Source organism: Atta cephalotes (genome assembly GCF_000143395.1).
Source record: "Atta cephalotes unplaced genomic scaffold scaffold00014, whole genome shotgun sequence".
NCBI lineage: Eukaryota > Metazoa > Arthropoda > Insecta > Hymenoptera > Formicidae > Atta > Atta cephalotes.
This window is the reverse complement of record NW_012130078.1, coordinates 2,051,192-2,063,405: the sequence shown is the minus strand read 5'-3', so window position 1 is coordinate 2,063,405 and position 12,214 is coordinate 2,051,192. Positions and strand designations below refer to the sequence as shown.

Below are 12,214 nucleotides of genomic sequence, written 5' to 3'. Positions count from 1 at the left end.
AAGCAAAGTTGTACACCTAATATAATAAAAGTTTACTCGGTCTACAGAAATAAAATTATTCAGACATTACTTGTATAAATTATGATCGAATATATTTATTGAATATATTTAAGTCTCACTGTAGTCATCCATAGAATTAAAATCTTGAAAGAATTTTAAATATCAAATGTTCCATTGTAAACGAATAAGAATTGTTTCTATTAAAATAAAGCAATTTTATCGAGATATAATAACTTATAGAGATAATGCATTATAGAATTAATGACAATTCAATTGTATAACGATCACCGAGAAATTATATTCAAATTTTTAATTTAGTCAAAGTTAAGTTATATAAATTACCTTCATATTATTATAAGAGAGTCTAATACAGAAACCGCAATCAAGTTTTTGCAATTTATATTATAAGCAATAACGATCAGAGTTAAAGTTTTTGTTACCACATCAGTGTTTTAGAACGTTGTGAATTTCAACATTCAAAGAATTATAAACGATATGAGAATATGAAGGAAGGAAATTTTTTGGAAGGGAGAGAAAATGTGTTAGAGAAGATATGGAAGAAAGAGGAAAAGTGAGAGAGAAAATTGAGAGAGGGAAGTAATTATGAAGGAGAAAGTGATTGTATGATTTAGAGGTATGGTTTTGGCAATGATATCATTTTATTTGTTACTACCTTGTCTTTGCTTTTTTATATGTATCATTTCAGATATCAATCTTTTATTATACGAAGCCTCTTTATCTAAAATTTTGACTTCATTCCATTTAAAGTTATGATTTAAGTTCATGCAATGGTCAGAAATAACTGATGGTGAACCCGTTCTTTTTTTGATATCTGAAATGTGATCATGTAATCTATTATTTAATTTTCGTTTTGTTTGGCCTACATAACTGGCATCATAGTCTTCACACGAGATTTTATATGCTACATTTTGATTAGACAATGGCTCCAGTTCATCCTTTCCTCTTTTTATACTTTTAAGTGTGTTAGGAATGGAATATGCCAATTTATAATTGAATTTAGGAGAAATTGGTAAAAGCTTTCTGAAATAGATTTAACATTGAGAAAAATTTGTCTTTATGTTTTGTGTTAATCTTATGTGTGAAATTATTACTGTGGATATAATATTTTATTCTATTATTAATAGTAGAAAATAAAAGATAGAGAATAGCCATTGTTAAGGAATATTTGAATGGTATCAATTAAATTTTTTTGGTGCGATCCTTTTGAAAGTTATTCTATCTTGAAATTAAAGGATCATTTAAAATTAATTTTAAAAAGAAGTTAATCAAAATCAAGATTTACATATCTTTACGAAAAATGATTACGAAGCAATGTTTGAAATAAATGTTTTAAAGCTTAAAGCTAACTTTCGAATGCTTCAAATTATTTTTGTATGCAAAAACTTTATTATAAGCCTTTATCTTTAATTTGCTTTTTTTATTTAACATTGAAACAAAAGAGATCATTTTGCTTCAACGTTCAATAATTCGGTGAAAAAGAATCGTACAACGTTCAATAAAAAAGCAAATTCAAGGTAAAGATTCATTCTTTTGATTGTTGTAAATCGCATTTTTGTGTGAGTATTTCACGCCATAGATCTTTCTAAAATTTGTATAAAATTTTCACATTTGACGAATATCCATTTGTGTTCGTATAGCTCCATAAAGGATCAGTCAGATTGAAATATTAATTACCGATTTCGAAAGTAGAGATTTCAAGCTTTAAAAGACTTTTTTAAACATCTCACTACGATAATTTTTAAATGAATTATTACCATTTAAGAATATAAAAAATTTGTGAAAAAACTTAATGGCCAACTCAGTGGTTTTTTTGCATGTGAGTGAAAACATTGACATTTTGACAGCAGTTACTATTTTGCGACGATAGAAACAGCTAATATAATATCTTTTTGAGTGCAGTTGTTGTCTTAGAGCTAAACGAATATCATATATTAGGTGTAGTAAAAAGAAATCCATTATTTTTGCATGAAATTCAATGGAAAAATAATGGATTTCTTTTTATTACATCTAATATTTACACAGATCGAAACAATACTGAATCATTTAAAAATAGTAAGATGTTAATATTCACACGAGATAAACACACTTTCCATACATGAAATGTACGTTTCCATATTTTGCGCAATGTAAAATCTATTGTTCTCTATTTCATGTTCCATTACAACTGTTTATAACTTTTAAATAGGGCTCGGTCTTATTTCAAATAAATTTATTTATAATAAAATATACATTTTAAATAAAATAAAATTTAACAGTTAATAAGTATTTATTATTTAAAATAAAATCATGTGGATTTTTCACCTGGTTGGCGAAGGGTTAATACTATTAAGTATCAATTATAGGCTGTATCAATTATAGCTCTAAAAAAAACTGAAACGTTATATTTAGAAATGTATATTCATATATTCAAATAAACAAAGTTATTAAAATATTTTTTATTTAAATTCTATTTAAAACGTTTATTTGAAATACATATTTCTTACTTTATATTTTAAGTAAGTTTCCGAAACCTATTTTTTATTTAAAATAGGAAATAGCCTTCGAAAACCTATTTAAAATAAAAGACAAGTTATTTTTATATTTTAAATAAAAGTTATTCTATATTTTAAATAAATTAATGCATTTTCGAACCCTATTTCTTATTATATATTTTAAATAATTTCTTGTGACCTATTCCTTATTTAATATTTTAAATAAGTTTTTGAAACCTTTATATTTTTTATTTCAAATATTGTAAGTGGTATCAGTGATTTTACTCCTACGATTGTATATTTTACATAAGTTTCTGGAACTTATTTTATATTTTTTATTTTAAATAAGTCGTATCAGTTATTTTATCGAGTCCTGCTTTTAAAGCATTTCTAACGAAACATATAACGTTTTTTTCTTTTTGCCATTACACTTATATATATATTCTGCAATCAATTGTCTTAAATAATATTAAGTTATTCAGAAAATTCATTTCAAATTTTGTTAATTCAAAATTATATACATAATATATTTATTGCGAAGTTTTCGACTATCTGTGACGTGAAAGCTCAAAGTTTTCCTTAAAAATTCGTTTTTAAAAAATGTCTCTATGATTTTTTGTTCTGAAACCTGCTCACTCGCGAGGCAACATTCCGACTCATAACTGCGTTACAAATCATATTAGATGTAGTAAAAAGAAATCCATTATTTTTGCGTGAAATTGAATGGAAAAATAATGGATTTCTTTTTCTACACCTAATATAAAAGATACAGATTTCTAATGCTAGAACTTTGCTGTATCGAATGGTATAATTGCCTATTTTATTAAAAAAATAGAATATATATAAATTTGAGTAAAAAATATGACTATATTTTCATTGTAATCATTACGCAGTAGTTATAGAAACAAAATAATATTATATTTTTAATTCAAATGCATATATATTCTATTTTTGAAAAAATTGACATTTATATCACTCGATAGAGCAACGTTTCAGCTTTAGATGCAGAAATTGCATGGTTATATTGTTCTGTAAATAAACAAAATATTTCAGGTTGAAACTTTTGACATTGTTAAAATTTTGTGTATAAAAATTTATAATTACAAGTACACATATAATTAATCTTGGCTCATCAGTTCTTCTTTTAATTTATATTGTTGTTAACAAAATATATTGTTTCTTTATTTTATTAAAACATCTAATTTTTGCGCAATGAAACTTATAATTACATTTTAAATACTTAAAGTACTTATACAAAAAAATTTAGATTAACTTGGTCATTATATGCTTTTCAAATTTTAGTATTGTAATAAGAAAATAATAAGTAACAAATAAAGTAAATAAATTATAAAAATGTGTTTAATAAAAATATGCTTGAAATACAACTTAATTCATATGTATATAACTTATTTAAAATATAAATATTAACACATTTGTAAATATATAATATTTGTAAATATATAATATAACCTTAAAATATAATATAATCTTAATGTTAATATTTTTAGCGAAATAAACATCACGTGCATGTAAGATTGCAGAGATGAATATTTCTGAAATATAATTTGTGAATGTAGCATGATTATATGAACCAAATATCGATTTATCATCTGGAGATAAAAAGTGAACGTATTATTTTCAGAACTATGTAGTTTACATCCACTTTGTCAGGGGTCAGTAGTGCGCAGCAACATTTTGCGGTTACAGGTTTTGAGCTGTTATGTCCTCTCTCAGATTTCTCTCTATGTTTCCTCGTACATCTTGTATTCTTAGTATTCTTACATTATGATAGATGGTATTCTGCAATCTGCAACAATTCGCCGGCGGTATCGATAAATCGTTTCGCTTGTGAAGTAGGTAATCTAGCCGCATTATGAAGCTAGTAAGGTACGTAAAATACGTGAAAAATTATGTAATAAAAAAAACATAATAAAAGGACTGATTTTTCTATGCATGCAATGAATTATGTATGTATATGATTTCCGTGAGAACTGCAAATAATTCTATACGTGCACCTAACCTATACTTTAAACGTTTTTGCGCGAAAACACTGATATTTCTTCAAAGATTAATGTTTTTGCAGATTTTTGATGAAACTCAGTCACGAGACTGTGACGATAGAATTAAAAAATGGCACTCAAGTCACCGGCACAATTACAGGTATGTCAAAGTGACGTTTTGTTGTGTGACTTGGCGTCAAGTAGCGTTAGGTTAGAAACAAATGTTGATGTATAAAGGGTATGATCAATGTTGCAAACGCTTTGAAGCGTTTTTTAATTGGTCAGTTTGTAAAATTCTTACTTTTATTGGTCCATCAAACTTCAAAATATTTGTGTTGAGATTTTGACCACAGCTAAAATAAACACCAATATGGCAGATCTATTCGTAATTAAAAATTTTAAGATTTTTTTAGGTATAGATATATAAGAATATATTTTTGTGAAAATGTCAGAGAATAGAAGTGTTACCATTACTATTCTGTTTATTATAATAACAATTATAATAAACAAATAAACTTATTATAATAACAATTTGATAATGACGTTGCATTTTTTATAACTATAATGATAAGCAGTTAAGCTGAGAATATGCTAAAATCTTGGGAAAATCACTTTATGTACCTCGCACCATTGCGTTTATTTAAAATAAAAAAATAAATTCTAATAAGTAATGAGTAATGTTACCTCGTTACAAATTACGACTTACAAAAGTTGGATTAACTTTTTCAATAATGAGTAACTTTTTCAGCTTGTTACAAATAATGACCAAAAGACCTTCCAAGCCCTATGTTACCATTATAGTTCTACTGAAAAAAAATCATGTCACATAATTATATTATGAAATCATGTAATTAAAACAAGTAAATTATGTAATGGATTGTTCCAAATTAATACGTTATTTTCTAAAATAACATAATTTGAAAAATCACATGATATGTTCTTTTTTTTCTATTTCTATCATTTAATTCTTTAAAATTCAATAACTATAAAATCACATGATGGACGAAATTATTTCTAATGTGATTTTCCGAATTGTAATTTTAAAATCACGTATTGATTTGGAATAATCCATTATATGTCTTAATTATATGATTTTGTTATGTGTAACTGTACATGATTCTTTTCAGTAAGGATAATAAAAAAAATTTGTCACTTGTCATTATTATTATAACGGAGTAAGGATAAGGAAAGTAATGGTGTGACAAGTAACTAATGATTTCCATTTCCTGTATGTTATTAATTATAAATTAAACCTTTTTATTTCTTCTAGTGAGTGCATGCATTGGTGTACTAAAGTCATTGTATACAAATTAAATGTAAAAATATATGTTTAATATGAATACAAAAATAAGTTAAACCATGAAATTATCAATGCATTTTATTGTGCTTTAGATAAATATATTTTCTAATTTAAAATAATTGCATTTTACTTTTATTCAAATTAAATCAATATATTACAGCTTTAATATGTGCCAGTGCACACTAGTGCATCCAATCGAAATTGTTATTAATCATATATTTATATATAGAACTGGGATTTAGTTGCATATTTCTGCCGATTAGCTTAGGTCTTGTCCATCAGCATTTAGGTTGCAGTTGAAATAAGAGATAGAAATCAAACTGAAATGTGCAATTAAATTCCAGCACTGATATATTCATATGTGATCTAATGTCATTTATTATTGATAAATTATTTTGCTACAGGTGTTGATGTTGCCATGAACACACATCTAAAAACAGTAAAAATGACAATAAAGAATCGTGAACCAATACAATTGGAAACCCTTAGTTTACGAGGAAACAATATAAGATATTACATTTTGCCTGATTCATTGCCATTAGAAACATTACTAATTGATGATACACCGAAGGCTAAAGCCAAGAAGAAGGAAGCTGCGAGAGGTATGTTTATGTGTCTAGGCATATATTTATGTGTCTAATAATAAAACAGAAATATCCAATGTTGAAGCAAGTTACAGATAGTAAAATATTCCACAATCCATTTGTTAAAAGTATTCAGTGCTGAAAGGGATAAGTCAACAAGTATTAATCCTATATTTATATTTTTAATTTTAACTGATAAGAGATATTTTCTTTTTATTTTATTTTTTTGCAATTATTACAGTTATATGATAAAGTTTTCTTTAGTTATATTAATTATACTATTTGTTTGTAGGTGCTGCCCGTGGTAGAGGACGCGGCGCCAGGGGCGGTAGAGGTGGTAGGGGTGGACGAGGTAGAGGGAGAGGCAGGCGATAGTGACATTCAACATATTCTTCACATGTATTTTCAACATACACATTTTTCTATCTTTGTGAAAAGAATCATTATTCTGCTAATTTTATGAAAATGAATCTATGCGAAGCTGTTTTCTTGATATAGCCCTATAATAAATTTCAAGATAACGTGGACATTCATTTTTAACAGATTTAAATGTAGAGCATACAAGCATTCCGATATTTTAATCTTGTATTCGATTTTATTATCTTGATATGCTTGTAAAGAAATATAGAAAATTTGTAAAATTGATTTTTGACCATTATAATTACATCTATGCGTGCTATATAATTAGCCATAATTTTCATTGTAATATAATTCATTTAACGTAATGTAAACTCCTTATTTGTTAATTCTATTAATTTGAATAATCTAATATTAATTACAATTTCATTGTATTACAAATTTTTCTTAAAAAGGAGTTACAATTTATAATTACAAGGATATCATGCTAGTACAAATTACATTTATTTCATTTGCGCCAGAGCGTGTGTGCGCCCACCACCCGTGCGATACCATTGTAAAACTCAAAGATTTATAAGACATAATAGATTTAGATCAATATATCTACGATAAAATTACTATTCGATATAACTAGAATGATATAAGATTTCCTCTGTAATTTAAATATATTGAGGACTTTCTGAATAAAACAGTATGGTTAAAAGCAGTTTTTATCAGTTTTAAGATTTAAATGTCATTTTGCGTATCAAATCAAGTTCGCTTTTGTTATGTCCGCGTTAACGAACTTCAACGTACACTCGTATATTCGTCTAACCACTTCTGTCAACATTTACGTTACACGAAACCCCACGACTCGTGACAATGTAATTCGCACGTCGTTACTCGCGACGATCCCGTCCAAAAATGTTCGCACATGATTATGTGGAGGTCATCAAAAAGGCTGATCATCAACTGCTTACAATTTGTCATTAGATGCGGCCGCAGTAACTTCGATGCGGATGATTTAGATGACATTTCGGATTACGACGTCCTGGATGTTCCTAGTAATGTAGCGATAATTGCCTCTGTTGCCGCGGAGAATTATCTCCGTTATTATGAGAAATGCATTTATTTAAAAATATTCAGTTTAATCAGTGAGAAGAGCTCTTATTTTGCCGTATAAGTAAAAATAATTAGACCGCAAAGTGATCATTAAATTTTTATATAATTTTTTAATGCGATTTATACAATTTATATTGACGTGATTCATACAAATTGTTTATACAAATTTGCTTCTAAATGTATATACGTAAAAAATGTTACTATTGGATTTTTACAAGACAAAATCTATTGAGATGAGTCAATATGCTGCCAAATGAATTTGAGCCAAACTGAGATAAAAATTTAAAAGTTTAAATTATAGTATTATTAACCTTCAGGAAATATTTTTAACCTTCCGGAGGGTCAATTACAGATCTATTGACCCATTCAATTCATTATAAGTCTATTTTTCGTTCTTGCATTAGACTCTGCACTAGAACTTTTCTCGCTTTGACTAAATATCAAATATGCTTGTTTTATTTTAAATTTCAAGCATATACCTACTAATTCAATCACAGAAAATAGATCTTATATAAATTTGTTCATCAGAAGTATAAAATTCAATTTTTCTTAGATTTTTGGTTATTTTTATTAAAATATATTTAACATTCATTTTTCTCAATACGAGTTGTGTCATTTTGATTTCTTAAAATTAATTAACTTTTATAATTTAATACAAATTAAATGGGTCTTACAGATCTAATATTAATAACCATGTTGCAGATTTTGACGTCAATAGGAGAGTTAAATATAATAAAGTGTCTGATTGATCAATTCTAATCTTATTAGATATATTAAAATTTTATTTGATCTAATCTAATCTTATTATATATTATCCTAAAATATTATATGATATGAATCGAATTTTATACTAAAAGCAAATTCGATTGGATGTTCTCAGTATGCACTGCATACTGAGTGCGCATCAAAGTCGTCATATATACAGATTGACGTAAAAATGTGTGTTTAATATAAATACAAAAACCAGTTAAACTGTGAAAATTTTAATACACTTTATTGTACTATTAGATAAAGTATATATTTCATAATTTCAAATATTTGCATTTTATACTCTGATTAAATCAATGGTTTTAATATGCACTAGTGCGTCCAATCGAATTTGCTATAAAATTGATTAATAAAAGCAATTGAAAAAAAAATAAGATAGCAATAATTGTAACAATCTCATGGTATATCTCAAAAGATAAATTAAGTCGAAGATATACTACCGATATGTCGCGGTTTGTGAAATGCTGGCATTGTAATAGAGAAATCGCGGGTGGGATTAATCTTGGCAATAATAAAAATCATTATTGATTTTATTATCTTGATTCGCTCTCGATTCTTAACGGCGTAAATCAGGGCGGAAACGATCGATATTGCTGGGGGTAACTTTATAAGGAGACATGAAATGCTCAAACGAATGGTTCAATGTCTTTGCAGTGCATTTTCAGCCGCAAACATTCGCGCTACCAAGGCAACCGCGCCAGGACGATCTCCAGCATCGACCGGACGCGCCGGGAGCGAGGAGGACCTCGCCGCCGGAAGTGGTGACCAAGGTGCTGCAAGCTCTCGAAGAGATGGGCGAGCCCGTGGGATCGTCGACGGTGGAAAAGATGCGCGGGGCTTCGTCGAAGTCCCTTGGGTACCTGCTGCATTCGGGAACATCGTCGACGAGGATGAGCTAACAGATTCACCACTTCGCAGTTTCGATGAACTTCTGCCCTGTGGAGTCCAGAGTTCTTGGTATCTCAGCCACTTGGGACTCTTGTACGTGCGGACTCTCAGAAGAAGCGATTTTCGTCCATAGAATATTTGACGTTCGTTCTTGTGATTTTACCTTTTTCTCTCTTTCTCTTATACGGACGTCTAAGTCTTAATTGTAATAATATTATATGCGCGTGTAGAAATAAACTGCATATATACTTGAAAGATCCGGAAACTTTGCAGTTTAGATTCCTTATCGAGAATCATTGATTGCGTTTTTCATATGCGATTGTGTATTTGTCTGGCTATATGTTGCATATTGTTGTATTTACTTCACCGAAAAATGTATCAACGGCGAAAACTATTACAATAAAATCTTGTTACGACAAACTCGGTCCAATTTCCGAGTTGAATGAATTCTTTGCATTGAAATTTCGTTAAATTTCTGATTGATCGTTGATTATATTAATGTAAAAAAACAACTTCATTTTTGTAGAGCATTTCGTGGAAATTTTTGCGGCAAAAAACATTCGATCGTAATTTATCGAAAATGTTTCTAGAAAAGTCTTTTCATATACTTGTATAAAATACTATTATATCAACATGACTATTGTTGTTATTTAATGTATAATTATCACACAATAAATATATTTTATTTTACTATTATTTTAGTGTTTTTTAGATGTATGAACTAAAACGAAAGAAAAATTGGCTGTCATCAATCTTTCTTATTAAAATTATTCATTTTTCTTATTTTTGTAATCTAGAGAGATTACATAAAGGAGTATGTAAAATGCATTTAACAGATGTTTTATTTATACATTTGTGATTTATTGATCGGTACAAATGAGCGCAGTTAAATTAGTGAATGAAGTTGCGATACGCAACATTTCTTTTAGCGGATTTAAGTGGATGTACTAGTGCGCACAATCTGCAAGCTGTGTACACAAATTTATTTTAACGTCTATCGAGAGAGATATATGTCACACATAATTACTTCAACTGAATAAAATTAATTATATTATAACAGTTATATTATATGAATAACACTCATGATAATAAAACCAGCTTAATTTTAATGCTATTTTCATAACAAATGAATAAACAGTATGTAATAAATATTTATAATAATTATTCCTTTTTAAATTATTTTAAATTCAACAAAGACGTCGAGACTCGGAATATAGTTATGAAAAAATATTAAAGTATCAATATTTAAAATAGGGTAAAAATATACAAAATTATAAAGAAATATATAACAATATTCTGATTGAATGATAGAACAAATATTTTGTTCTTAGTAAGGAATTATATCGTTTCCTTCACCAAAATCTGCTTGTGTATACCAAAGATCTTGCATACTACGCAGTATCTTTTTAAGTGAATTAAGTACGGCAGTTTTCAGTGCGTATTTAGTGCATGCAATAACTGAATTCGCTGTTCATCGAAATCCTTTTACAAGAATCCGATAACGCCGCAAGCAACGCGCTCGCCTGACGATCCGGTCTTCAGGCTCTCTTCAGTTCCGCCGCGGCCGAGGTCATCTGGTTTCGCGTGGATCACCAGAGCTCTGCCAATCGCACCCCGGACGCCCACTAGGCTCAAGTAGTGATCCATGCCGTCGATATGCGCCACTCCGTCCTCTCCGACCTCAATATTACCGAGATCACCGACGTGACGTAACGGATCACTCGGTGCTCCGTGATTCACCTGAAACGCAATTACTCTTCGTTTACCGTAACGTAAAATGGAGAGAGGGAGTGTGTTATCGCGCGGAGGAAATCGCGACGGCTCAATCCGCGAAGCGTAAGGCTATTAATTTGTGCTAATCGTGTCGCATTTGCATTCGGAGAGTTCGATGCAACAACGATAATCCGGTTTCTTCTGGAATTAATCTGAAAATTTAACTTCCTCGACTTTTGAATTAGTCCCAGAGATTTAGAAAAATCAATCACTCGCTACATAAAACATTCATTTCTACATGCAAATGCTGTCCAGTTAACTTGGATTTTTGCGAAAGTGATGATTGAAAAAAGAGTTTGAATACATTTTTTTATGATCCTATGATAGAAGTCTCTCGCATAATTTTATCTGCTATTATCTGCTTTATTAATGCGAATCTTTGCTGATATTTATAAATTTATAATTTTTATAGAACAACTGATACGAAAGAGACACAGGCACGATGTATAACATAAAATATATATTGTATTATATTGAATAGAAAAAGTTCGTAGTGTTACTTCATTTATATCATGTTACATTACACTGTTAAAAATGTCATGAAATTTAATTTATTTTTAATTATTATTATTAATTAAACTTTTAAGTTACATAAATTAAATTTAATTTTATGATACACTAAATTAAATTTAATCTGCAATTGAAAAGTATATTTGTATACATGTACATGAATTTATGTACTTAATTTAGTGTACTTTCCATAAAATTTTACGAAATGTAATACATTTTTTATTAAATTTTATGTAGATTTGGAATTTAATATAAGTAAATGTTAAATTTATGTTACTTATAACTTTATTTTCATTGACAACATTAAATATTTTTAATGTACCTGTTTGAAATTTGCTTTCGTTATATAACGGAAATGATAAGACAATTTTCTATTAGGTATACAACTTTGTTTCCGCCGTTTTCCTATAGATGGCTTTAGCGGTAAGTGGTGGTCGAAAT

General features: G+C 28.4%; 3 protein-coding genes across 3 annotated transcripts in view; 2 read left to right on the top strand and 1 right to left on the bottom strand.

Moving 5' to 3' along the window:
* Positions 1-4,365: 4,365 nt before the first annotated feature.
* LOC105617757 (probable small nuclear ribonucleoprotein Sm D1) lies at positions 4,366-6,751 on the top strand. Its single transcript, XM_012199311.1, has 4 exons — positions 4,366-4,379; positions 4,576-4,652; positions 6,197-6,394; positions 6,669-6,751. The coding sequence occupies exons 1-4, from the start codon at positions 4,366-4,368 to the stop codon at positions 6,749-6,751; spliced, it is 372 nt and encodes a 123-aa protein (XP_012054701.1).
* A 901-nt stretch (positions 6,752-7,652) lies between these two features.
* On the top strand, positions 7,653-9,501 carry LOC105617853. Its single transcript, XM_012199402.1, has 2 exons — positions 7,653-7,866; positions 9,257-9,501. Exons 1-2 carry the CDS (start codon positions 7,653-7,655, stop codon positions 9,499-9,501), a joined length of 459 nt encoding a protein of 152 aa, XP_012054792.1.
* Positions 9,502-10,975: 1,474 nt separating this feature from the next.
* Positions 10,976-12,214, bottom strand: part of LOC105617756 (superoxide dismutase [Cu-Zn]-like) — an 8,580-nt gene continuing 7,341 nt past the window's right edge. The window contains exon 3 of the mRNA XM_012199310.1: positions 10,976-11,230. Within this exon, the coding sequence (XP_012054700.1) occupies positions 10,976-11,230 (255 nt within the window). The remainder of the gene's footprint in view (positions 11,231-12,214) is intronic.

Bases quoted from the DNA above. Each gene is read 5' to 3' on its own strand.
- LOC105617757 (XM_012199311.1), top strand. The intron at 4,653-6,196 runs GTATGTCAAAGT...ATTTTGCTACAG, and splicing joins AGTCACCGGCACAATTACAG to GTGTTGATGTTGCCATGAAC. The intron at 6,395-6,668 runs GTATGTTTATGT...ATTTGTTTGTAG, and splicing joins GAAGAAGGAAGCTGCGAGAG to GTGCTGCCCGTGGTAGAGGA.
- LOC105617853 (XM_012199402.1), top strand. From the start codon at position 7,653: ATGTGGAGGTCATCAAAAAGGCTGATCATCAACTGCTTACAATTTGTC. The intron at 7,867-9,256 runs GTGAGAAGAGCT...ATGTCTTTGCAG, and splicing joins AAAAATATTCAGTTTAATCA to TGCATTTTCAGCCGCAAACA.